This window comes from Podarcis pityusensis (genome assembly GCF_964106645.2).
Source record: "Podarcis pityusensis genome assembly, chromosome: 2".
Lineage (NCBI taxonomy): Eukaryota > Metazoa > Chordata > Lepidosauria > Squamata > Lacertidae > Podarcis > Podarcis pityusensis.
Window position 1 is genome coordinate 7,579,747 of NC_138029.1, and position 25,259 is coordinate 7,605,005.

At 44.5% G+C, this 25,259-nt stretch overlaps 3 protein-coding genes across 9 annotated transcripts in view; 1 reads left to right on the forward strand and 2 right to left on the reverse strand.

The window, feature by feature from the left end:
* LOC308470931 (tigger transposable element-derived protein 1-like) lies at positions 1-21,486 on the reverse strand. Its single transcript, XM_080994641.1, has 2 exons — positions 21,472-21,486; positions 1-2,073 (listed from the first exon to the last, which is right to left on the reverse strand). Exon 2 carries the CDS (start codon positions 1,753-1,755, stop codon positions 55-57), a length of 1,701 nt encoding a protein of 566 aa, XP_080850767.1. The 5' UTR covers positions 1,756-2,073; positions 21,472-21,486; the 3' UTR covers positions 1-54.
* The window catches only part of LOC308471031 (retinol dehydrogenase 7-like), a 35,773-nt gene extending 11,697 nt beyond the window's left edge, over positions 1-24,076 (forward strand). For 3 of the 7 annotated variants that reach the window (XM_080994911.1, XM_080994912.1, XM_080994917.1), the window contains exon 5: positions 3,497-3,853. In XM_080994911.1, the coding sequence (XP_080851037.1) occupies positions 3,497-3,714 (218 nt within the window). In that variant the 3' untranslated portion in view covers positions 3,715-3,853. Of the gene's footprint in view, positions 1-3,496; positions 4,247-8,350; positions 8,882-9,288; positions 9,446-9,550; positions 9,873-10,669; positions 10,929-18,786; positions 18,945-22,942 lie in introns of those variants that run through there. The other 4 variants (XM_080994916.1, XM_080994914.1, XM_080994915.1 and 1 more) reach the window with 4 other exon arrangements.
* LOC308470928 (tigger transposable element-derived protein 1-like) overlaps positions 19,379-25,259 on the reverse strand; it is a 26,634-nt gene continuing 20,753 nt past the window's right edge. The window contains exon 2 of the mRNA XM_080994638.1: positions 19,379-19,948. Coding sequence (XP_080850764.1) covers positions 19,501-19,948 — 448 coding nt within the window. The 3' untranslated portion in view covers positions 19,379-19,500. The remainder of the gene's footprint in view (positions 19,949-25,259) is intronic.

Genomic DNA, 25,259 nt, shown 5'->3' on the forward strand with positions numbered 1-25,259 from the left:
TTTCTAAACATGACAGAAAACATTTAAAAATCAACAAAGTGTACAGTACATTTTCTAAGACTCTGGGGGACAACTCGAAGAAGGTTCCTCTTCCACTCTTTGCTTCTTGCTGAAGAACCTGTCCATGGTCTGCTGCTTCATCCGCCTTTTCAGCACCTCCCTGAAAGGCGACATGACCCTCGTATCAAAAGTGTTCACAATGTCATGTGCCACGTGCTTGTCAGGGTGGTGCCACTGTGCAAAAGCCTGCACATCCTTCCACTTCAGGCAAATGTCCCTCAGTTCTTTGGAGGACAGCCGTTCCTCAGTTGCTTCCTCCTCTTCCAGCGAGGCCTGCTCCTGCGCAGCCTCTGCCTGCAGTTCGACCAGCTCCTGGGTGGTCAGCTCGTGGTCGTGCTCCTCCACCAGCTCGCTGATGTCCTCCTCTGTGACCTCCAGGCCCATGGTCCTCCCCAAGGCAACAATGTCCTGCACCGCTGTTGACTCTGGTGCATCAGAGTCACTTGGTGCCACACAGTCCGGCCACAGGCTGCACCAAGCGCAATTCAAATTTCTCTGGCTGATCCCGTTCCAGGCCGTGGTGATCATCTTCAAGCAGGTGATGATGTCGAAGTGGTCCTTCCAGAATTCCCGCAGGGTGATGGTGGTGCAATCAGTCACCTCGAAGCATCGCCTGAAAAGCTCCTTGGTGTAGAGTTTTTTGAAATTGGCGATGACCTGCTGATCCATCGGCTGGAGCAGTGGCGTGGTGTTAGGCGGCAGGAACATGATGCTGATGAAGCTGAACTCCTCCAACAAGTCCTCCTCAAGGCCTTTAGGATGAGCAGGAGCAATGTCCATCAGAAGCAAAGCCTTCAGCGGCAGGTCGTTGTCCAGCAGGTACTGTTTGACAGCAGGGCCAAAAGCAAGATTGACCCAGTCCACAAACAGCACACGTGTGACCCAAGCCTTACTGTTGGATCGCCACATGACACTCAGCTGCTCCTTGTCGACCTTGTGTTTCTTGAAGGCCCGTGGGTTCTCCGAGTGGTACACCAGCAGGGGCTTGATCTTCAGGTCGCCGCTTGCGTTGGCACAGAAGAGCAGGGTCAGACGGTCCTTCATGGGCTTGTGGCCAGGCAACTTGGCCTCCTCCTGTGTGATGAAAGTCCTTTTGGGCATCCTCTTCCAAAACAGCCCGGTCTCGTCGCAGTTGAAAACCTGCTGTGGAACGTAGCCCTCCGTCTTCACAACCTCCAGGAACTCCTCTGCAAAGTCTTCAGCCGCAGAAACATCAGAACTGGCAGCCTCTCCATGCCTGACCACGCTGTGGATTTCAGATCTTGTCTTGAACCGGTCAAACCAGCCTCTGCTTGCCTTGAAGACTTCTGGCTCGCCTGAGGTTCCTGCCTGTTCCCGGACGAGGTCTGCGTGCAATGCCTTGGCCTTCTCACAAATGACGGCCTCAGTCACTGTGTCCCCTGCACGCTGCTTCTCTTCTAACCAGATGAGCAGCAACTTCTCCACCTCCTCCAGAACAGCTGGGTGGTTCTTCACGATCCTGGTGACTCCCTTGGCTGCATCAGTCGCAAGGATCTTCTCCCTCATCTTCAGAATGGTCTCGATGGTCGATGGATTCCTCCCGTACTTCCTGGCGAGGTCTGTCACACGCATTCCACCGTCGTGCTTCCGGATGATCTCCTTCTTCATTTCCAGCGTAACCTTCGCCTTCTTCCCCTCGCCGGCCTCTGCAGCAGCAGTCTTCTTGGGTCCCATGGCAGCACAGCTCCTACCTTCGCAACCCCCCCTCAAAAAAATCAGTGCTTCACATCCAAAAAATTCAAAAGCACCCAGCCACCCACCACACAGAAATTCAAACCCAGAACCAAGTCCTTGAATTCCAAACACCCCAACCCAAAATCCAAAAAACCCCCCAAAAGTTTTAAAAGTTTAACTTACTGAATGGCTGCAAAAGAAGTTTTGGAAAAGCCTCAAAAATCACCAAAGTCTTCAAAAACCTCAACTATTCCCCCAGCCACCCACCACACAGAAATTGCAAACCCCTCCCCAACTGTTCCCCCAGCCCCTCCCCAACTGTTGCAAACCCCTCCCCAACTGTTCCTCCAGCCCCTCCCCAACTGTTGCAAACCCCTCCCCAACTTTTGCAAACCCCTCCCCAACTCTTCCCCCAGCCACCCACCACACAGAAATTCAAATCCAGATTTTTTTTTTTAAAAAAACAGCAGAGTGGCCCAATGGTCACAAAAAATCAGAAAAATGCAGGAAAAAAAACACACAAGCTTCCAGATTCTTGCAAACCCCTCCCCAACACCAAGTCCTTGAATTCCAAACACCCCAACCCAAAACCCAACCCCCCCCCCAAAGTTTTAAAAGTTTAACTTACCAAATGGCTGCAAAAGAAGTTTTGGAAAAGCTTCAAAAATCACCAAAGTCTTCCAAAACCTCAAAAAAGGCTACCACACCGCGTGCTATGAGTTGCTCCTCGAAGTCAAGTCGCAACTGCACCTCTTCAAGCAATGCACCCTGGGTATTAACGGTTTTAAGAAAAAGGAAACAAACTTGCAAGACGTTTTCGTCTTGCGAAGCAAGCCCATACGGAAATTCGTCTTGCGAAGCAGCTCAAAAAAACACAAAACCCTTTCGTCTAGCGAGTTTTTCGTCTTGCGAGGCATTTGTCTTGCGGGGCACCACTGTACCTCAGCTTAAGAACAGCCCGGTTTAAGAATGATTTGGTTTACAAATTCCACAAAACCGGAAATAGTGTCTTGGTTTGAGAACTTTACCTCGGTCTAAGAACGGAATCCGAACGGTGGAAGGGCACTGGCGGTGGGAAGCCTCATTAGGGAAAGCACGCCTCGGTTTAAGAACGGTTTGGGTTTAAGAACAGGCTTCCGGAACGGATTAAGTTTTTAAACCGAGGTACCACTGTATTGTGAAAACTGAAATGCTGATGACTTTCAAAAACCATAAACTGAAATGAGGAGAACCAAACTGAAAGATTTTGGAGATATTGAAACTGAGAGAAACCAAAGTGGACAGGTTCGTCCATTGTAGATTTAAATCTTTTGAGAATGTGTTCTGTTTTGAAGCCTCCAAAATAGTTCCAGATGCATCTGCTATGATTTATCGTACTTTTTGCTCTACAAGACTCACTTTTTCCTTCCTAAAAAGTAAGGGGAAATGTGTGTGCGTCTTATGGAGCGAATGCAGGCTGCGCAGCTATCCCAGAAGCCTGAACAGATCGAGGGATCGCTGCACAGCGATCCCTCTTGCTGTTCTGGCTTCTGGGATTCAGAATTTTTTCCCCCTTGTTTTCCTCCTCCAAAAACTAGGTGTGTCTTGTGGTCTGGTGCGCCTTATAGAGCGAAAAATACAGTAGTTCTTCTAGGGAGAGGTATCTAGAAGCTAACCAGTCCATTCAGCTCCCAAAAGATTTAGGTTACCCCCTACATTTACAGCACTAACTTCTGTTTTGCTTCATATTTCTCACACACAGATTGCAAAATTGTCCAATATACCTTTAACACTTCCAACAGCAAGCTTCACCTGGTCACCGACTGCATAGAACATGCCCTGACATCCTGCTCCCCTCGCACTCGCTACTCTGCAGGATGGGATGCAAAGCTCTTGTACATTCCTGCCTCTTACTTACCAACGTCCATCGCTGACTTCGTGGTGAGCTGCATTCAGCCCAAACCTGCTCAAGCTGTATAGATTGCTTTAAATAAAAACCTTTACAGTTGTCCAAATGAGCCAACAATCTGTGGATGGAACACAAGCCTAATTGCATCTTGATGTTTACGTTTTTACTTTGCTTGTTTATGCAAAATAGAAAATGCAAAAAACAAACAAACTTTTGCAAGCAGTATACATTGCTTTGAAGAAAAATATTAGTTATATTGCCAAAGGGAAAGCCAGGAGATGGTGTTGCTGTTTTCAGTTTAGCTTATACTGTATTTCTATATATGGTGGATGAGATAAGGAATGCAGCTGCAGGCATGGGAAAGAAAGGAGTGTCCTTGCTCTGAACCAGCTGCCGATATAAGGAGGAGTATGAGTGCAGGGCTACCTTGAACTCATGCTCTGACTTCAAAGTGTGAAATCGAAGGAGGTGCCCTTAGAAGTGGATGGGAAAAAGGATGACAGCATAAAGCACTTGCTACAGAAACGGTGGAAAGCTGCTCCAGGACGCTATAAAAGGCTCCAACTGCAGCAATCAATTGGGATTCCAGTTTGGACTGACCGGGTAAAGTGCGAAGCATATTTTGGCCTGAGAAAGAGGGGTGCCATCACCGGTTTCTGGAATGTCCCCGGCAAAAATGATGGATAGCTGAGCCAGCTTCACAACTTTATCTTTGAGTATTCTTTCATATACAGTTGTACCTTGGAAGTCGAATGGAATCTGTTCCGGAAGTCCGTTCGACTTCCAAAACGTTCAGAAACCAATCAGAAGCCGCACCGGACGATTGAAAATCATTCCAGTTTTTGATTGTTCAGGAGCTGAAATGTACAAGTTCCAAAGCGTTTGGCAACCAAGGTACGACTGTACTTTAATTGTATATTAGCACCTGTTGCTGTTTCTTTGCTTATTATGATAGTAGTTAATAAAGCTTGCATCTACTGCCTAAAAGTTTGAGATCCAAAGAACTAATTTGCAAACATTTTAGCAAATAGGATGAAAAAATCTTAGGTGAATATATACATCAAGGTGAATATATACATCAAGATCAGGCAGGGTTTCTTACAGGTAGAAAAAGCCGAGAAAGCCCTAGATAAAAAGATTGGTTTCCAGGAGGAAAAATCAAAATTGGAAACAGAACTGCTAGATCCTAAAACTAAGAATTTATCAAGAATGTATAACTTGCTGCTGAAATGGAATACACAGGATGAAACGGTTAAATCTGTTATGATTAAATGGGCAGAAGATTTTGGACATAATATTATGTTTGCTGACTGGGAACAGTTATGGACCACAGGTATGAAATTTACGGCTTGTAATGCCTTAAGAGAAAATATAATGAAAATGATTTACAGGTGGTACTTAACCCCAGTCAAGCTAGCAAAAATCTATCATTTGCCAGACAGTAAATGTTGGAAATGTAAAGAGACAGAGGGTACATTTTTTCATCTTTGGTGGACATGCCCAAGGATTAAGGCTTTCTGGGAAATGATATATAATGAACTGAAAAAGGTATTTAAATATACCTTTCTGAAGAAACCAGAGGCCTTTCTAATGGGCATGGTCGGCCACGTGGTGCGAAGGGAGGATAGAACTTTCTTTATGTATGCTACAACAGCAGCAAGAATACTCATCGGGAAGTACTGGAAGACACAAGAACTGCCCACCCGAGAAGAATGGCAGATGAAAGTGATGGACTATATGGAGCTGGCTGAGATGACCGGCAGAATTCGAGACCAGGGAGAAGAGTCGGTGGAAGAAGATTGGAAGAAATTTAAAGTTTATTTACAGAAACATTGTAAAATTAAGGAATGTTAGATGGATGTTGGAATGAAGTAATGTGGTTTTAGCAGAAATGCTATAAAGGATTAAGAAAAAACAGATTCTTAAATGGTAAAAGGAGGGAAAGTAAAGTTACATTATATTAAGATAAAATATAGGACAAAAACTGGAAAAGATGGAAAGGATTTGCTGAAATAGCTAACTGAACTAGAATACAAAAAAGGGAGGTGTGAGGAGGTCAAGGAAATAAGTAAATGAAAGATAAGTTATGGGAAGATTCATTGCATTTTTTTTGTTATTGTTGTTTTTTTTCCTTTTTTTCCTTTTTTTTCTTCTTTTTTGTATTGTGATGTGATGTTCTGTTTTTGCTTAATATGCTGTTTTCTATTTTTCCTTTTCCCTTTTTGTAACCTTTCAAATCTTAATAAACATTATTTTTAAAAAAACAACAACAAGAAATATAAATGTGTATAAAGACAATTAGGAAAAAGTATGGTCTGAGATAAAAAGGAATTTAGAAATATGGAGTAGAAGAATTTCAGCGGTAAAAATGAATGTGTTGCTGAAAATGCTCTTTCTCTTCCAGACAGTCCCAGTAATGGGACAATCCCCAGTAATGAGGATGATTGCCTCAAAAGATGGCAAAAAGATATTTCTAAGTTTATCGGGGTGGGGGTGGGGCAAAAGGCTAAGGATAAAACATAAGAGACTTACAGATACAAAAGAAAGATGGGGCTTCGCCCTCTCAGATCTTAAACTGTATTATGAGGCTGCATGTTTGGTTTGGATTAGGGACTGGATAAAACTGGAAAAGGAAGAAGCATTAGATTTGGAAGGTTATGATAACAGATACGGATGGTGTGCATACATATGGTATGGGAAAGGGAAAGTACATAAAGGATTTTACAATCATATAATCAGAAGATCATTAATGAGAGTATGGGAGAGGTCCAAAGATTTAATAGAACAAAAAACACCTTGGTGGTTATCACCAACTGAAGCTTCATTACTCAAACTGCTTGGCAAAAAGGGAAAGTGGCCTACATATAGAGACTTACTGAGAGATCAAGAAGGAAAATGGAAATTAAAAGATTATAAGGAAATCCAAGATCATGTCCAGAGTTGGTTGCATTATAGACAATTATACGAAATGTATAAGGAAGATAACAAAAAAGGGTTTAGCTATACAGTGGTACCTCAGGTTAAATACACTTCAGGTTACATACGCTTCAGGTTACAGACTCCGCTAACCCAGAAATAGTGCTTCAGGTTAAGAACTTTGCTTCAGGATGAGAACAGAAATCGTGCTCCAGCGGCGCGGCAGTAGCGGGAGGCCCCATTAGCTAAAGTGGTGCTTCCGGTTAAGAACAGTTTCAGGTTAAGTACGGACCTCTGGAACGAATTAAGTACTTAACTCGAGGTACCACTGTACAATCTCTAGATTCCCAAATGAGGTTATAGAAGAAGTGAAGTTGTTGAAGAAAGCATATACAGTGGTGCCTCGCAAGACAAAATTAATCTGTTCCGCGAGTCTCTTCGTCTTGCGGTTTTTTCGTCTTGTGAAGCACGGCTATTAGCGGCTTAGTGGCTATTAGCGGCTTAGCGGCTTTAAGAAAAAGGAAACAAACTCGCAAGAACTCGCAAGACGTTTCATCTTGCGAAGCAAGCCCATAGGGAAATTCGTCTTGCGGAACGACTCAAAAAACGCAAAACCCTTTCGTCTAGCGAGTTTTTCGTCTTGTGAGGCATTCGTCTTGCGGGGCACCACTGTAGTATTCTGCTAGAATGGGAAACAAAAGATGAGGAGGTCAAATCAGTCATGATTAAATGGGCACAAGATATAGGACATAATATACAATTTGAGGATTGGGAAAAGCTGCGGAAGGTAGATTTGAAATTTACAGACTGTTCTCTTTTGAAAGAAAATTATATGAAAATGATGTATAGATTGTATATTACACCAGTAAAAATGGCAAAAATGTATAAAACTGGGTTAAATACATGTTGGAAATGTAAATAAAAAGAAGGTACTTTGTATCATATGTGGTGGGAATGTAGAGAAATTTAAAAATTTTGGGAGATGATACACAACGAATTGAAAAAAAAAAGTTCAAAATGACACTTGTAAAAGAAACGGAAGCATTTTTGTTAGGGATTTTAGGACAAGACCTGCCAAGAAAAACAAAGAACTTATTCATGTATGCTACAACAGCGGCAAGAGTCTTCTTAGTACAAGGATGGAAGAATGAGGAAATCCCAACGAAAGAACAATGGCAAGAAAAACTGATGAGCTATGCGAGTTGGCAAAGTTAACACATAAATTGCGTGAGAAGGACAACCGCGACTTCAAGGAAGAATGGGAATTATTTACAAACTATTTAAAAAGACAACAAAAGGATTTGGACTCTGTGGCAGGTTTTGAATAAACATCCACAAATTTATTGTTGTTGTTGTTTAGTCGTTTAGTCGTGTCCGACTATTCGTGACCCCATGGACCAGAGCACGCTCTTCCACTGCCTCCCCCAGTTTGGTCAAACTCATGCTGGTAGCTTCGAGAACACTGTCCCACCATCTCATCCTCTGTCGTCCCCTTCTCCTTGTGCCCTCCATCTTTCCCAACATCAGGGTCTTTTCCAGGGAGTCTTCTCTTCTCATGAGCCTTGGAGCCTCAGCTTCAGGATCTGTCCTTCCGGTGAGCACTCAGGGCTAATTTCCTTCAGAATGGAGAGGTTTGATCTTCTTGCAGTCCATGGGACTCTCAAGAGTCTCCTCCAGCACCATAATTCAAAAGCATCAATTCTTCGGCAAAATAAAAAATATTCCTTCTAGTAGCACCTTAATTCTTAATTCTTCGGCAATCAGCCTTCTTTATTAGTAGAACAGATTTATTAGTAGAACAGATTTTGTTCGCGAACCGAGGTACCACTGTACTAGAATTCATGCACCAAAGCAAGCTGGCCGGGTTGAGCCTCACCCTTCCTACTCTAGGTGAAATGTAATTTTGCAAGCACTCTGCCCATCTTTCTATCAGCAGGAGGGATGTGCTTCCGTAAGAAAGATACGCTCAACCCCAGGCTTTCTTCCTGCTGTAGACAAATGACTTGAGTTATTTGCTCTATCTATACATGAACAGAACACAGGGGAAAGTGGCTGAATGTGCAGCACGGAGCTCTGCAGTGGGAGGGATTTGGTGTGTTTCCTTCACCAACAGATTCCACAGTTAGTTTAAAGAAATCAGTAAATCTCAGCACCTAACTGGGTTAAACCAATGTTTGCCAGAAGGGAGGAGCTCCCTTTGCAGCCAGTGGAGTATGAAAAACAGCAGCAGGCAGATAAGGAGCAACTGTAAACCGGAGAAGGAAGCATTGCTTTACCTGCCGCACAACTGAAGCTGAGAGCCTTTCCTCTAACCAACTGCAGGTTGGTCTATTCCCTTTTCAAAATCAAATCAAATCAATCAAATCAAATCAAATCAAATCAAATCAAATCAAATCAAAATTGTCCAGTAGCACCTTATAGACCAACTAAGTTTGTTTTGGTATAAGCTTTCATGTGTATGTGTATGTGTATCTGAAGAAGTGTGCATACACATGGAAGTTTATACCAGAACAAACCTAGTTGGTCTATAAGGAGCTACTGAACAATTTTTTATTTTTTATTTTGACTGTGTGAGACCCACATGGCTACCTACCTGAATCTTCCCTTTTCAGTTATGCATGATAGTAACTTCCTGTCTCCACTAACATGTGCTTATAACAACTTTATTCCTGGGCACCCTTTAAAGGCCGAGAAACATTTCCAGAAAAAGTTCAGAACTTTAAAAGGTACATGCAAGTACATGCACATTATCTTCTTATCAGCTTGCTACACCTGTTTTTCTTTAACCTGCCTCTGCTCCAAGCAGCTCATTGCACCATGCAAAAATTCTCCTTTCCCTCAACAACACTGCAAGGGAGGCGAAATTCAGCAGTGGCAACATAAAAGGTCTCCCGCTGAGCTCTGTGGTGGAGTAGGGATTCGACTTTTGCCCCTCCAAGTCCTGCCAGGGGCGTGTATGCTTCCTAATGCTTGAATTCTTTTTCCCTGCAGGTTTCAGCCATGTGGCTCTACCTGGCTGCCCTGCTGGGGCTTTACTTCCTTCGCCGATGGTACCAGGAGAGACAGACGGTGGAGAACCTGACGGAGAAATATGTCTTCATCACGGGGTGTGACTCTGGCTTTGGAAACCTACTTGCCAGGCAGCTGGATGCCCGGGGCCTGCGGGTGCTGGCAGCCTGTCGCACGCAGAAGGGGGCAGAGCAGCTGGGCAAGGGCACCTCAGAGCGCTTGAAAACCACCATTCTGGATGTGAGCAGCACAGAGAGTGTGGCGGCTGCGACGGAGTGGGTGAAAGGGTGCATTGGAAGCAAAGGTGAATCTCTACCTTCCTTGTGGTGCCTCTGTGCTATTGGTGGGACGGGGGACGCCCCTTGCTTCATCTCCAGGGCTGGCACCATGCCCCTCCCCAGTTGGGCACCCAATAGGGAAGCTCGGCGGGGGCGTGGCTTGCTGCTCAAAGGCAGCCGCGCCAGCCATCCCCACAATTGCACACACATTTTCTTCGAGTCACCCACCCTCCACTCCCTTGAGATTAGCTGTTCCTGAGACTTTGCTATGGATCTCTGGTTGGTCGCTCTGTTTAACCAGGGGGCCTGGTAGGAGTTTTTTTCCCAATTGGCTAAATTGGCCCGGCCTCTTGGTTTTTTTCGCCTACCTCGTAGCAACCGTCACAACTTTCGTGGTACTTGGCGGTTAGGCATTGGAATGTGTTGTTGGTGTTTCGGGGGGCAAGGTGTGGCCATCGCCTTCCCTGACAATTTTGGGTATTCCGCTAAAGGAATCCAGTGGTCGTGGATCCTGTCCGATGCCCTTGGGGCGGGGGGCCATGGCACGACCCTCAGTGACATCAGAAAGAGAGCCTTTAGTTGGATTAGCATCAACAGGCTTCCCCTACTGGTGGTTAACCCCTCCTCAGACTCACCCCTCTACGAGTGGGTGGAGTCTAATGTTCCGTGGTCCAATGCCTAAGCCAATACCTTCTCACATGCTGTAATCAACAAAGTTGTGGCCTTTACCTTACCCATTAACCTTACATTCTGTGTCCACGTGTCTTTATTCCCCAAGCGGGGATCGGGTCCTTGAATCACAAACATACGTTCTTTCTCACAGGACTCTGGGGCTTGGTGAACAACGCAGGCACAGCTCTACCATCAGGTCCCAACGAATGGCTGACCAAAGATGACTTTGCAAAGGTGATCAATGTCAACCTTCTTGGGATGATTGATGTGACACTACACATGGTGCCTCTGGTGAGGAGAGCCAGAGGGAGGGTGGTCAACATCTCCAGTACAAATGGACGACTGGCAATCTTTGGAGGTAGTTACTGCCCATCCAAGTTTGGTGTGGAAGCCTTCTCTGACAGCCTGAGGTAAAAACAGCAGCTCTTTAATGTCTTCTTTTGCTTACTTTAGTGCAACATCTGCCATACTCCCTAACCACTTGCCAGGCTGGAAGTGGCTGATGCGAGTCCTCCTGGTTTAGTTGCCAAGTCTGGGGAAAGTGGGCTGCAGGGAAGAAAGAGCTGGGAAATATGGCAGCTGCTCAGGGCTTTGCCCAAGACTTGCACAACTTGAGATGAATGTATCCAGGAAGGATCTCAAAAGAGAAGATAAACAGGGACTGGAAAGTGTCTAAAGGATACTTGCAAAACCATATTGAAAAATCAGAACTCCTATTAGAATAAACAAGTTCCGTTTTAAATACTGAAATACTTGTCAGCATCGCCCTAGAGCCAGTGCACCAACTGGACTCATGCACCTCAACCCCGACTGGGCTAGGCGAGCTGGGTAGCACCGCCAGAGACCTCCTTTCTCACAGGAACAGGTCACAGTGCTGTGGACTCACAGCTTAGAGCTGAGAGCACCGGATTCACTGTCTCAATAATACAGTCGTTGCGCAGCAGAGTTTTGCAGAGTCTTGCAGAGTATAAACCACTCGGAGAGCAGCTCTGTAGAATATCTTCCTTTTATTCTGTAACTACAACTATGATACAAAACTATATACAGAGCTGAATATTCTAAGCATAAATCAATGCTACACTGAGAGTCTGCAGCTGCACTTAGCAGCAATCTTATCTCTAAGATCTCTAACACTCTCACTTTCTCCGATACACTGACTGACTGACTCTCTCTCACACACACAGATATGTTGCTGGGCAGAATAAGTAGATAGGCAGGACACGCCTCCTCTTCTCTGGAGAGTCAGCAGAGACCATCAGGAGATGATCAGGAGATTCTTGGGTATGGGAGGGGTGAAATCTCCTCATCCTCCCCCATTTCATCCGACCATTTCAAGAATCTTTAACATAACTGCAATTTACACACACACTCCAAAAGTTGTTCTCTGCTTACAACCTTGGTTAACATATTTGCAGGTATCTCTCTCCCCGGCATATAACACACTTTTACAATACCATTGAATAAGCAGCTTCTGGAAAAATCTTCACACACATTTCTTCCTTTCAGATACAAATTGACATTTCTAATTAGGCAGATTTGAACAAACCATTTTTCAGAACTCAAATACACGCTTTCCTTCAAATATCAGGTAAGGAAATAAATAAAGCGTTTTGTGCTACTACTCTCAGCACACTTCATGCTAGGTTTGAAAACCCCACCAGAGTTGCTCGTGACCGCAGTCTTTGCAAACTCTTCAGAAAACCTTTTCGGTGGTACACCCTTGGTTGTTCTCTCGGACCTGCGCAGAACTCTCTGATCCTCTTGTTCTGGTGCTTCCTCCTCTTTGGGAGAATGGGGAGCTAAAGTATATGAAGCTGCTAAGTCTGAGTCAGCGTCAGACTCACCTGAGGCTTTTGGGGTCTGATAATCTGTGCCATCATCTGGAACTACATTGGCATCAGGATTATCATCACCAATAACACTTGCCTCCCTCTTAACTTTCTTTGCCCCTTTTGCACCATCATCACAAATGGGATGGCACTGAAAAACGCCAACTCTGTCCCATTGTGGATTGTCATCAATACTCCTGGTCAGCCTTATGGTTTTCGTGTCTGTGATCAGAACACGATAAGACCCTTTCTCATATCCTAGGAAAACACCATGTTCTCCACGCTTGCTCAGTTTGTCACCCTGCGAGGTGTGCACCCAAACCTCCGAACCAAAAATTTTAAAATGCTTTACACATGGCTTTCTTCCGTGAAGCATCTCATATGGGGTGCAATTTACACTAGACTGGTATCTCCTGTTATACACATGACAGAAAAACGAAAGAGCTTCAGCCCCAAAAGGATTGGGCAGCCCCGAATCATGTAACAGCGTTCTGATTCCTTGCTGCAGGGTCTGGTTTACTCTCTCACATAAACCATTCTGCCAGGGTGATCTGGGCGTGGCCGTCCTATGCTCAATGCCCTGTTCAGAAAGAAAACTCTCAAACTCTTCTGAACAAAACTCTCCACCCTTGTCTGTGAAAAGAAAACGTACATTCTCATTATGTACATTTCTGAGCCATTTACAAAACTGGCGAAACTTGGTAAAGGCTTCAGACTTTTTCTGCAGCATATAGACCCAAACATATTTCGAATAGGAGTCTATCAGAACCATGAAAAACCTTGAATTGCCTCTAGAGAGCGCTAGAGGCCCCACTAAGTCTGCATGAATGACTTCATATGGTTTCTTGGCCTCTCTCCCAGACTCTGTACCTTTGGGAGCTTGTCTTGCCTTACTCTCAGCACAAGAAACACATTTCATGTGGTAGGGACATTCTTTCAACTTCATACCCTGAACCATATCAGGCATTTTTGCCACAGCCTGGAAATTCAGATGACCATAAACGCGATGGTAATAATGAATACATTGGTCATGCAACTTCTCATTCTTATCCACAGATAAATTGCAACACTCTTTCTCAGTTGCTTCTGCAGTGCCTGTACCTGAAACAAAAGGCAATTGGTACAATCCATTTACACATTTTGCATACAGAATGAGCTTGCCATCTCTAAGAATTTCACAGCGAGATTTAGCAAACACCACCTTAAACCCTTGACGATCAAGCTGGGAAACACTCAACAAATTGTCCTGAATATCAGGCGCATACAGGACATTCTTAATAGTTGCATTCAGGCTCTTTAAGAACACAGTTCCCTGAGCCATACTTGTGAGAACTGTCCCATCTGCTTGATGAATTTCTTTCTCTTGCTTCTCAAGCTGAACAAAGAGATTCTTATCTTTGGCCACGTGGTTTGAACAGCCAGAGTCGACCACGAAGAAACTCCGCCCACGTTGACTGGAACAGCGAGAGATCAAGGCCTTTGAAGTAGCAGGTGCATGGGGATTTCGTCCTCCTCCCCCTCTGCCTCTGAAGTTTCCCTTCTTCTTTGAAGACTTCTTACACTGGAAACTCAAATGGCCTTGTGCTCCACACGAAAAGCACCGCTTCAATTTCAAAGCTTTAACAGCAGCAGTTTCACTTTCCCCTGCTGAAGACTCAGGCACATTTTCAAGCATATTTTTAACAGCACAGTCCCGGCTTTCTTTAACAGCCTGTCTGCGATCCCACTCATTCAAGAGCACGCTAGACACATAATCTTCTGTTAGCCGGTCAGAAGGCATTGTGGAAATCTGGGCAGCCACTCCATCATAAGACTCATCTAGGCTATTGATCATCAGCATTGCAAACACAGCCTCTGAAATATCCAGGTCTCGCTGAACAAGGTCCTGTCTGAGACGCTTTAATTGAGATAGATGGCTAGGCAAATCACCACCTTTCTCCAACTGCAGCCTGCACAGCTTCTTAAAGAAAATCACACTGGAACCAGCATTTTGTCTAAGATGCATATCTCTCAACTTATGCCAAACAGCTTGTGTAGTCTCTTGACCCTCTAAGTTCACCAGCAAGTGGTCTGAAACACTCAAAATAATAGTCCCTCGGGCTTTCATATCTGCAGCATGCCACTCAGCCCAATCATCATCATCCTTATCTGGAGGGTCATCTTCTATCGTGTGAAATCTTCTATCTCCCTCTGTAAAAGCGCTTTCATCTTTACTTGCCAAACTGCATAGGTTTCAGGCGTGAGGAGAGGAAAGGACAGAGCCATCTGGCCAGAATGTGCACAGGCCATGTCTGCTATTACTTAGAGCAAGACACTTCCCTCGTGCAACATAGATAAAGCCTTGACTCCTTCAGCCACTCTCTCTCTCACTCAGAGCGCAATTAACAGGCAAACAGGGATGCTATCTTCTTCCTTTCGCAGTCAGCAACATACCTCCATAAATCAAGCAGCAGCAACAGCAACAGCGGCAGCTTGAACACTCTGCTCCAAAACAGCTCTGCTTCTGGGCACCGCAAATCAGTCCAGCATGCAGCGTCCGTTCCACCGTCCGGCAACCAGCAACAGAAACCTCTGGCAACTGGGACGACTGGGACGACTGGGACGACTGGAACAACGTCAGGTCAGACGACTGGAACAACGACTGGGCCCATAACCGATGTCAGCATCGCCCTAGAGCCAGTGCACCAACTGGACTCATGCACCTCAACCCCGACTGGGCTAGGCGAGCTGGGTAGCACCGCCAGAGACCTCCTTTCTCACAGGAACAGGTCACAGTGCTGTGGACTCACAGCTTAGAGCTGAGAGCACCGGATTCACTGTCTCAATAATACAGTCGTTGCGCAGCAGAGTTTTGCAGAGTCTTGCAGAGTATAAACCACTCGGAGAGCAGCTCTGTAGAATATCTTCCTTTTATTCTATAACTACAACTATGATACAAAACTATATACAGAGCTGAATATTCTAAGCATAAATCAATGCTACACTGAGAGTCTGCAGCTGCACTTAGCAGCAATCTTATCTCTAAGATCTCTAACACTCTCACTTTCTCCGATACACTGACTGACTGACACTCTCTCTCTCACACACAGATATGTTGCTGGGCAGAATAAGTAGATAGGCAGGACACGCCTCCTCTTCTCTGGAGAGTCAGCAGAGACCATCAGGAGATGATCAGGAGATTCTTGGGTATGGGAGGGGTGAAATCTCCTCAATACTAAGATGAATGACAATGTGTAATAGAAAAAGAAGCATGAAATTAGGTTAAAGGTGTGTGAAAGAAAGTAACAGAAGTGGATAGAAATTGCAATTGAGTAGATTGGAAGTCTAACACAAAGGTGGGGTGAGGGGTGGTGGATGGTGATGGGAAAAGGAATTATCTGTGGGATTAAGTGTAGGTATGTTTGAACATTTTTAAGGATTGTATGAAATGTATGTTTGTATGCTTGTATATTCGCAATATGTGTGTATTAATGCTGAATTATTTTAATAATAAAAAATTTTCGGAAAAAGAAAAAAGAAGGTATCCAGGCACAGGCCATGCCCACATCTGGCCTTGAACCAAACTTTTCAAATCACAAGACCACAATTGGATGTGTGGCTCTCAGTCCAGGACCTTCTCATTAATGGTGAACATGCTATGGATGTCCCCCTGTTTTCCTTAGGATAGTTTGGGCCCAACATGCTTTATAGAAATGTTGATTACCATGTTGAAAAGTGTGTGCTTTTTCCAACTATTTACGTACCACTTAATTATCAAGATGTGGGACTGAGCAGTTATCTGCACATATGCACTGCCCAGGCTCACGTAGCAGGGAGGTCACTGTTGGTTTGCAAGCCCCCTCCATAGAGGCTGGCCCCTCTCACTGTCCTCGGAGCTTGCTTACCGGTAACCTCCTCTGGCTGATATCCAGACAGACCAGGGAGATTTTGATAGGCAACATTTTCCCAAGCGTGGGTAAAATGCACAACCCCTCCCTCCTACTTCCGCAGGGGAAAGAAAATAAGTCAGAAATCTATTTACATGATGTTTATTTCTGACATTACAGCACTAGAGAAAAACACGTCCTTTCAGTCCAGTTCTTCCAGCAAGTCAGACAAACTTCCTGAATTAGCGCACACAGAAGGTTTCAAGTTACACTCTTCACAAAGACTTATCCAGCCTGTGAACGTCCTGGGAAATTCTTCTTTCCCACAGATAGGCACATCATGTGATGTCAACAGTCTGGCTGTCTGCAGCGGTGATGTTTCCATATACTGACAGTCACTGCTAACACTGCGGTTTGACTTCACCCTCAGAGGCACACTCTGTTGAATGGTTTCTTTAAATGTGGAGGTTCATCATTGTTCCACCCAATATGTATGTCTTTAAGGGGCCAGAGCAAGGGCCACAGCAAAATAACGAGACCCAGCTTTACAGCTGTGAAACATAGCAGGTGCTGCTAATTAAGCTGTGTCAGCAATTGGGTATAGTATATAAGGAGCAGCACCTAGCTCTCCCATTACCCTGGGGGATGGGTTGGTGGTTGGGTCATGTTTGTTGTTGTTATCTTTAGTGTAAAAGGAGTTTTTCTTTTGTTATTTTTGAGTTCCTTGTTATGCATGGTCTCCCCAGCAAGCTCTCTGCAGCGCTACTAAACTGCAAATAGCCAACACACTCCATTCTCTTTTGAGATACATGGATGCCAACGTCCAGGTTTCCGTGATATGGCAGATGGACAGTGGAAAGTGTTGATAAGGCAGCTTGTCAAATTTGGGAAAATACAAATTTACTCTCAGAGGCTGTGAGACAATTTAAAGTGGTGAATGTACAAGCCACCAAGGTGGGAAAGGCTGAGGTGGGAGGTTGGAGGAAAATGCAAGGGAAAGCAAGGGTGGTCCAGGACAAAAATGGCACCTTGTGTGAATGGATTTGGGAGGATTTGACTGTGATGGAGACAAAACAGGAAGGGAGGGCAAAAGGTATGGGAGGCTACTATATGTGGTGGCAATGTAAAGTTATTAAGAAGACCTGGGAAGTGACATATAAAGATTTGAAGAGAATGTGGAAAATGTTTTTTGTTAAAAAAACAGACGCTATGATTTTGGAAGGCACAGGACTTAATGGATTTATTGAGCAAAAGACTCTGTTCCTGCACTGGAGAGTGGACGCCAGGACAAGACCAACCCATCCCTATACTGTGGTTCCTCTAGTTAGGAACTTAATTTGTTCCAGAGGTCCATTCTTAACCTGAAACTGTTCTTAACTAGAGGCATGCTTTCGCTAATGGGGCCTCTTGCTGCTGCTGTGCCGCCAGCACACGATTTCCGTTCTCATCCTGGAGCAAAGTTCTCAACTCGAGGTAACTCTTCCAGGTTAGCGGAGTTTGTAACCTGAGGCGTTTGTAAGTCGAGGTACCACTGTAGGAGAAAGAAGCCACCACCAAAGAAAATAAAGAATATTGGCAAAATAAATTAATGAACTATGCAGGACATATTAGATAATTTGAAACCCAAGAAATAAAGGACATGGATTTATTTTTTTTAAGGGGTAATGTTTAATGCATACTTTGTAAGCTTTGTGTATCGGTTTCTACATTAGTTGAACTTCTAAAAGTCACTTGTAATAAGATGAATAAGGTTTTAAAATGGGATTAAGAATATAAGATTTTATGGACATGCATGAATCTGTATAAAATAATGGAACCAGGAGGGGGAGTGGAGGGAAGTCAATCAAGTTTTATGGTTTAAATTTTTGATTGTGAGGAGTGTTGTTGTTTTTTTGTTATCATAAAATTAATAAATGAGAGAGAGAGAGAGAGAGAGAGAGGGAGGGATACATGGATGCTAACAACTAAGCCATGAATGTGTAGCATTTGGAGAGAAATTCTGTGTGGCATCTTCTCAGGGTTGTTTGCACTGTAATCTTCTTCTGCACAAAGGAGGTTTGGTAAAACCCTTAATTGCTCCTTTTTTAAAACATGGGGTCCCAGTACCCAAAAAACAGGGTCTTGTTCCTTTGATGCAAGTGACCTTTTCCCTCTTAACAAGGAGACTGGGCAGAGATGGCAGAGGCTGCAGAAAGGAGGGTGGGAAGCAGCCCTGGCAGAAAAGGCTCCTTGCTCTCTGCAGCAACTTTCCCCCACTAGTTTAAGGTCTCCCTTCAGGAAGGCATTTGATGTATCAGTGAGACTTTGAATCATGTCCTCATGACTGTCTCTTAATACAACTGGTGCTGTGTCGTACACAATCCTCTCCTGGGTAGGGCGTATCCTGGCTCCTGCAAGAGGGCAGAAGGCAGGGGAGCTGCATTTCCCAACTTTTCTTTCTCCTCAATTTTTGGATTTCTTTTTTTTAAAAGAAAGATGTTCCTATCCATGGACCCAAGTTCCTGACCTGCATTCCTGCATTCCTATGACTCAGTCGGCAATGATGTTTCTTCTTTTATTCCTCTGCGTTTCAGGCGAGAGCTCCATCCTTTTGGAGTCCAAGTCAGCATTGTTGAACCTGGTACTTTCCGAACAACCATTGGCGCAAGAGCATTAGAGAATTTAAAGACAGTATGGAACCAAGTGCCATCTGACATCAAAGAAGTCTATGGGGAACAGTACTTGGAGAACTGTGAGTAGACGTGGAGGGGATTTCAGCATGGTTTGCATTTTCCTGCAAACTTTCCCAATTCACACTTCAAGAAGCAATACATTAACCAATACATAGCACTGCTTAGGAATTCAAACTCCTCTAGATTTAGCAACAAGTTCTCCAGACTAACTATGTGTACAAAGTGAACATAATATACAAAAATGCACTAAGTAAATTGATCACGATAAAAAAAATTCACTATGCAAGGAAATAATGTTTGCCAAAATGTGTATACAGTGGTACAGTGGTGCCTCGCAAGACGAAATTAATTCGTTCCGCGAGTTTTTTCGTCTAGCGAATATTTCGTCTTGCGAAGCATGAAATCCCATAGGAATGCATTGAAATTCAATTAATGCGTTCCTATGGTCAAAAAAAGTCCAAACAAAGCCAAATTTGGTACAACGAGAGTTTATTAAGTGCTCTTTAAAGTCACACATACTGTAAAGAGCATTTCAAAAACTGAAGGAACAATAAATTAAGTTTCTAAACATGACAGAAAAACATTTAAAAATCAACAAAGTGTACAGTACATTTTCTAAGACTCTGGGGGACAACTCGAAGAAGGTTCCTCTTCCACTCTTTGCTTCTTGCTGAAGAACCTGTCCATGGTCTGCTGCTTCATCCGCCTTTTCAGCACCTCCCTGAAAGGCGACATGACCCTCATATCAAAAGTGTTCACAATGTCATGTGCCACGTGCTTGTCAGGGTGGTGCCGCTGTGCAAAAGCCTGCACATCCTTCCACTTCAGGCAAATGTCCCTCAGTTCTTTGGAGGACAGCCGTTCCTCAGTTGCTTCCTCCTCTTCCAGCGAGGCCTGCTCCTGCGCAGCCTCTGCCTGCAGTTCGACCAGCTCCTGGGTGGTCAGCTCGTGGTCGTGCTCCTCCACCAGCTCGCTGATGTCCTCCTCTGTGACCTCCAGGCCCATGGTCCTCCCCAAGGCAACAATGTCCTGCACCGCTGTTGACTCTGGTGCATCAGAGTCACTTGGTGCCACACAGTCCGGCCACAGGCTGCACCAAGCGCAATTCAAATTTCTCTGGCTGATCCCGTTCCAGGCCGTGGTGATCATCTTCAAGCAGGTGATGATGTCGAAGTGGTCCTTCCAGAATTCCCGCAGGGTGATGGTGGTGCAATCAGTCACCTCGAAGCATCGCCTGAAAAGCTCCTTGGTGTAGAGTTTTTTGAAATTGGCGATGACCTGCTGATCCATCGGCTGGAGCAGTGGCGTGGTGTTAGGCGGCAGGAACATGATGCTGATGAAGCTGAACTCCTCCAACAAGTCCTCCTCAAGGCCTTTAGGATGAGCAGGAGCAATGTCCATCAGAAGCAAAGCCTTCAGCGGCAGGTCGTTGTCCAGCAGGTACTGTTTGACAGCAGGGCCAAAAGCAAGATTGACCCAGTCCACAAACAGCACACGTGTGACCCAAGCCTTACTGTTGGATCGCCACATGACACTCAGCTGCTCCTTGTCGACCTTGTGTTTCTTGAAGGCCCTTGGGTTCTCCGAGTGGTACACCAGCAGGGGCTTGATCTTCAGGTCGCCGCTTGCGTTGGCACAGAAGAGCAGGGTCAGACGGTCCTTCATGGGCTTGTGGCCAGGCAACTTGGCCTCCTCCTGTGTGATGAAAGTCCTTTTGGGCATCCTCTTCCAAAACAGCCCGGTCTCGTCGCAGTTGAAAACCTGCTGTGGAACGTAGCCCTCCGTCTTCACAACCTCCAGGAACTCCTCTGCAAAGTCTTCAGCCGCAGAAACATCAGAACTGGCAGCCTCTCCATGCCTGACCACGCTGTGGATTTCAGATCTTGTCTTGAACCGGTCAAACCAGCCTCTGCTTGCCTTGAAGACTTCTGGCTCGCCTGAGGTTCCTGCCTGTTCCCGGACGAGGTCTGCGTGCAATGCCTTGGCCTTCTCACAAATGACGGCCTCAGTCACTGTGTCCCCTGCACGCTGCTTCTCTTCTAACCAGATGAGCAGCAACTTCTCCACCTCCTCCAGAACAGCTGGGTGGTTCTTCACGATCCTGGTGACTCCCTTGGCTGCATCAGTCGCAAGGATCTTCTCCCTCATCTTCAGAATGGTCTCGATGGTCGATGGATTCCTCCCGTACTTCCTGGCGAGGTCTGTCACACGCATTCCACCGTCGTGCTTCCGGATGATCTCCTTCTTCATTTCCAGCGTAACCTTCGCCTTCTTCCCCTCGCCGGCCTCTGCAGCAGCAGTCTTCTTGGGTCCCATGGCAGCACAGCTCCTACCTTCGCAACCCCCCCTCAAAAAAATCAGTGCTTCACATCCAAAAAATTCAAAAGCACCCAGCCACCCACCACACAGAAATTCAAACCCAGAACCAAGTCCTTGAATTCCAAACACCCCAACCCAAAATCCAAAAAACCCCCCAAAAGTTTTAAAAGTTTAACTTACTGAATGGCTGCAAAAGAAGTTTTGGAAAAGCCTCAAAAATCACCAAAGTCTTCAAAAACCTCAACTATTCCCCCAGCCACCCACCACACAGAAATTGCAAACCCCTCCCCAACTGTTCCCCCAGCCCCTCCCCAACTGTTGCAAACCCCTCCCCAACTGTTCCTCCAGCCCCTCCCCAACTGTTGCAAACCCCTCCCCAACTTTTGCAAACCCCTCCCCAACTCTTCCCCCAGCCACCCACCACACAGAAATTCAAATCCAGATTTTTTTTTTTAAAAAAACAGCAGAGTGGCCCAATGGTCACAAAAAATCATAAAAATGCAGGAAAAAAAACACACAAGCTTCCAGATTCTTGCAAACCCCTCCCCAACACCAAGTCCTTGAATTCCAAACACCCCAACCCAAAACCCAACCCCCCCCCCAAAGTTTTAAAAGTTTAACTTACCAAATGGCTGCAAAAGAAGTTTTGGAAAAGCTTCAAAAATCACCAAAGTCTTCCAAAACCTCAAAAAAGGCTACCACACCGCGTGCTATGAGTTGCTCCTCGAAGTCAAGTCGCAACTGCACCTCTTCAAGCAATGCACCCTGGGTAGTAACGGTTTTAAGAAAAAGGAAACAAACTTGCAAGACGTTTTCGTCTTGCGAAGCAAGCCCATAGGGAAATTCGTCTTGCGAAGCAGCTCAAAAAAACACAAAACCCTTTCGTCTAGCGAGTTTTTCGTCTTGCGAGGCATTTGTCTTGCGGGGCACCACTGTACCTCAGCTTAAGAACAGCCCGGTTTAAGAATGATTTGGTTTACAAATTCCACAAAACCGGAAATAGTGTCTTGGTTTGAGAACTTTACCTCGGTCTAAGAACGGAATCCGAACGGTGGAAGGGCACTGGCGGTGGGAAGCCTCATTAGGGAAAGCACGCCTCGGTTTAAGAACGGTTTGGGTTTAAGAACAGGCTTCCGGAACGGATTAAGTTTTTAAACCGAGGTACCACTGTATTGTGAAAACTGAAATGCTGATGACTTTCAAAAACCATAAACTGAAATGAGGAGAACCAAACTGAAAGATTTTGGAGATATTGAAACTGAGAGAAACCAAAGTGGACAGGTTCGTCCATTGTAGATTTAAATCTTTTGAGAATGTGTTCTGTTTTGAAGCCTCCAAAATAGTTCCAGATGCATCTGCTATGATTTATCGTACTTTTTGCTCTACAAGACTCACTTTTTCCTTCCTAAAAAGTAAGGGGAAATGTGTGTGCGTCTTATGGAGCGAATGCAGGCTGCGCAGCTATCCCAGAAGCCTGAACAGATCGAGGGATCGCTGCACAGCGATCCCTCTTGCTGTTCTGGCTTCTGGGATTCAGAATCCCCCCCCCCTTGTTTTCCTCCTCCAAAAACTAGGTGTGTCTTGTGGTCTGGTGCGCCTTATAGAGCGAAAAATACAGTAGTTCTTCTAGGGAGAGGTATCTAGAAGCTAACCAGTCCATTCAGCTCCCAAAAGATTTAGGTTACCCCCTACATTTACAGCACTAACTTCTGTTTTGCTTCATATTTCTCACACACAGATTGCAAAATTGTCCAATATACCGTTAACATTGCCAGCAGCAAGCTTCACCTGGTCACTGACTGTATGGAACATGCCCTGACATCCTGCTCCCCTCGCACTCGCTACTCTGCAGGATGGGATGCAAAGCTCTTGTACATTCCTGCCTCTTACTTACCAACGTCCATCGCTGACTTCGTGGTGAGCTGCATTCAGCCCAAACCTGCTCAAGCTGTATAGATTGCTTTAAATAAAAACCTTTACAGTTGTCCAAATGAGCCAACAATCTGTGGATGGAACACAAGCCTAATTGCATCTTGATGTTTACGTTTTTACTTTGCTTGTTTATGCAAAATAGAAAATGCAAAAAACAAACAAACTTTTGCAAGCAGTATACATTGCTTTGAAGAAAAATATTAGTTATATTGCCAAAGGGAAAGCCAGGAGATGGTGTTGCTGTTTTCAGTTTAGCTTATACTGTATTTCTATATATGGTGGATGAGATAAGGAATGCAGCTGCAGGCATGGGAAAGAAAGGAGTGTCCTTGCTCTGAACCAGCTGCCGATATAAGGAGGAGTATGAGTGCAGGGCTACCTTGAACTCATGCTCTGACTTCAAAGTGTGAAATCGAAGGAGGTGCCCTTAGAAGTGGATGGGAAAAAGGATGACAGCATAAAGCACTTGCTACAGAAACGGTGGAAAGCTGCTCCAGGACGCTATAAAAGGCTCCAACTGCAGCAATCAATTGGGATTCCAGTTTGGACTGACCGGGTAAAGTGCGAAGCATATTTTGGCCTGAGAAAGAGGGGTGCCATCACCGGTTTCTGGAATGTCCCCGGCAAAAATGATGGATAGCTGAGCCAGCTTCACAACTTTATCTTTGAGTATTCTTTCATATACAGTTGTACCTTGGAAGTCGAATGGAATCTGTTCCGGAAGTCCGTTCGACTTCCAAAACGTTCAGAAACCAATCAGAAGCCGCACCGGACGATTGAAAATCATTCCAGTTTTTGATTGTTCAGGAGCTGAAATGTACAAGTTCCAAAGCGTTTGGCAACCAAGGTACGACTGTACTTTAATTGTATATTAGCACCTGTTGCTGTTTCTTTGCTTATTATGATAGTAGTTAATAAAGCTTGCATCTACTGCCTAAAAGTTTGAGATCCAAAGAACTAATTTGCAAACATTTTAGCAAATAGGATGAAAAAATCTTAGGTGAATATATACATCAAGGTGAATATATACATCAAGATCAGGCAGGGTTTCTTACGGGTAGAAAAAGCCGAAAAAGCTTTTGACAATGTTTCGTGGGATTTCATGAAAAAATTACTTGAAGAAATTAATTGTGTATATAAATTTTTTAAAGGAATGCAAGCAATATACTGGGAACAAATTAATTGTAAATCAGGTGATAATGAATGAATGTAAAATACAAAAAGGAACTAGGTAAGGATGTCCGTTAGCACCGATATTGTTCATTCTGGTCCTGGAAGTACTTGCAAGAAATATAAGAGCGGATAAAGACATTAAAGGGATAAAAACTGGAAAAAATGAATTTAAGCTGAAAGCCATAGCGGATGATCTAGTAATTACAGTAGAAGATTCAAAACATCTTTCCTTAGAGTAATAGAGAAAATTCAATAGTTTGGGGAAGTGGCAGGATTTAAATTAAATAGAAATAAAACTAAATTATTAGTTAAAAATTTAAAAGAGGAAGAGAAAAAAGATTTGGCCCAAAGCATTGAGATAGAAATCCATAAAAAAGTAAAATATTTAGGGATGTGGTTAACAACAAGATCAAAACTGGAAACAGAACTGTTAGATCCCAAAACTAAGAACTTGTCAAGAATGTATAACTTGCTGTTGAAATGGAATACCCAGGATGAAACGGGGAAATCAACTATGATTAAATGGGCACAAGATGTAGGACATAATATTATGTTTGCTGACTGGGAACAGTTATGGACCACAGGTATGAAATTTACGGCATGTAATGCCTTAAGAGAGAATATAATGAAAATGATCTACAGGTGGTACATGACACCAGTCAAGCTTGCAAAAATATATCACTTGCCCGATAATAAATGTTGGAAATGTAAAGAGACTGAAGGTACATTTTTTCACCTTTGGTGGACGTGCCCAAGGATTAAGACATTCTGGGAGATGATTTATAATGAAATGAAAAAGGTATTTAAAGATACCTTCCTGAAGAAACCAGAGGCCTTTCTCCTGGGCATGGTTGGCCAATTGGTGCCAAAAAAGGCTAGAACTTTCTTTATGTATGCCACAACAGCAGCAAGAATACTCATCGCGAAGTATTGGAAGACACAAGATCTAC

Bases quoted from the DNA above. Each gene is read 5' to 3' on its own strand.
- LOC308470931 (XM_080994641.1), bottom strand. From the start codon at position 1,755: ATGGGACCCAAGAAGACTGCTGCTGCAGAGGCCGGCGAGGGGAAGAAG.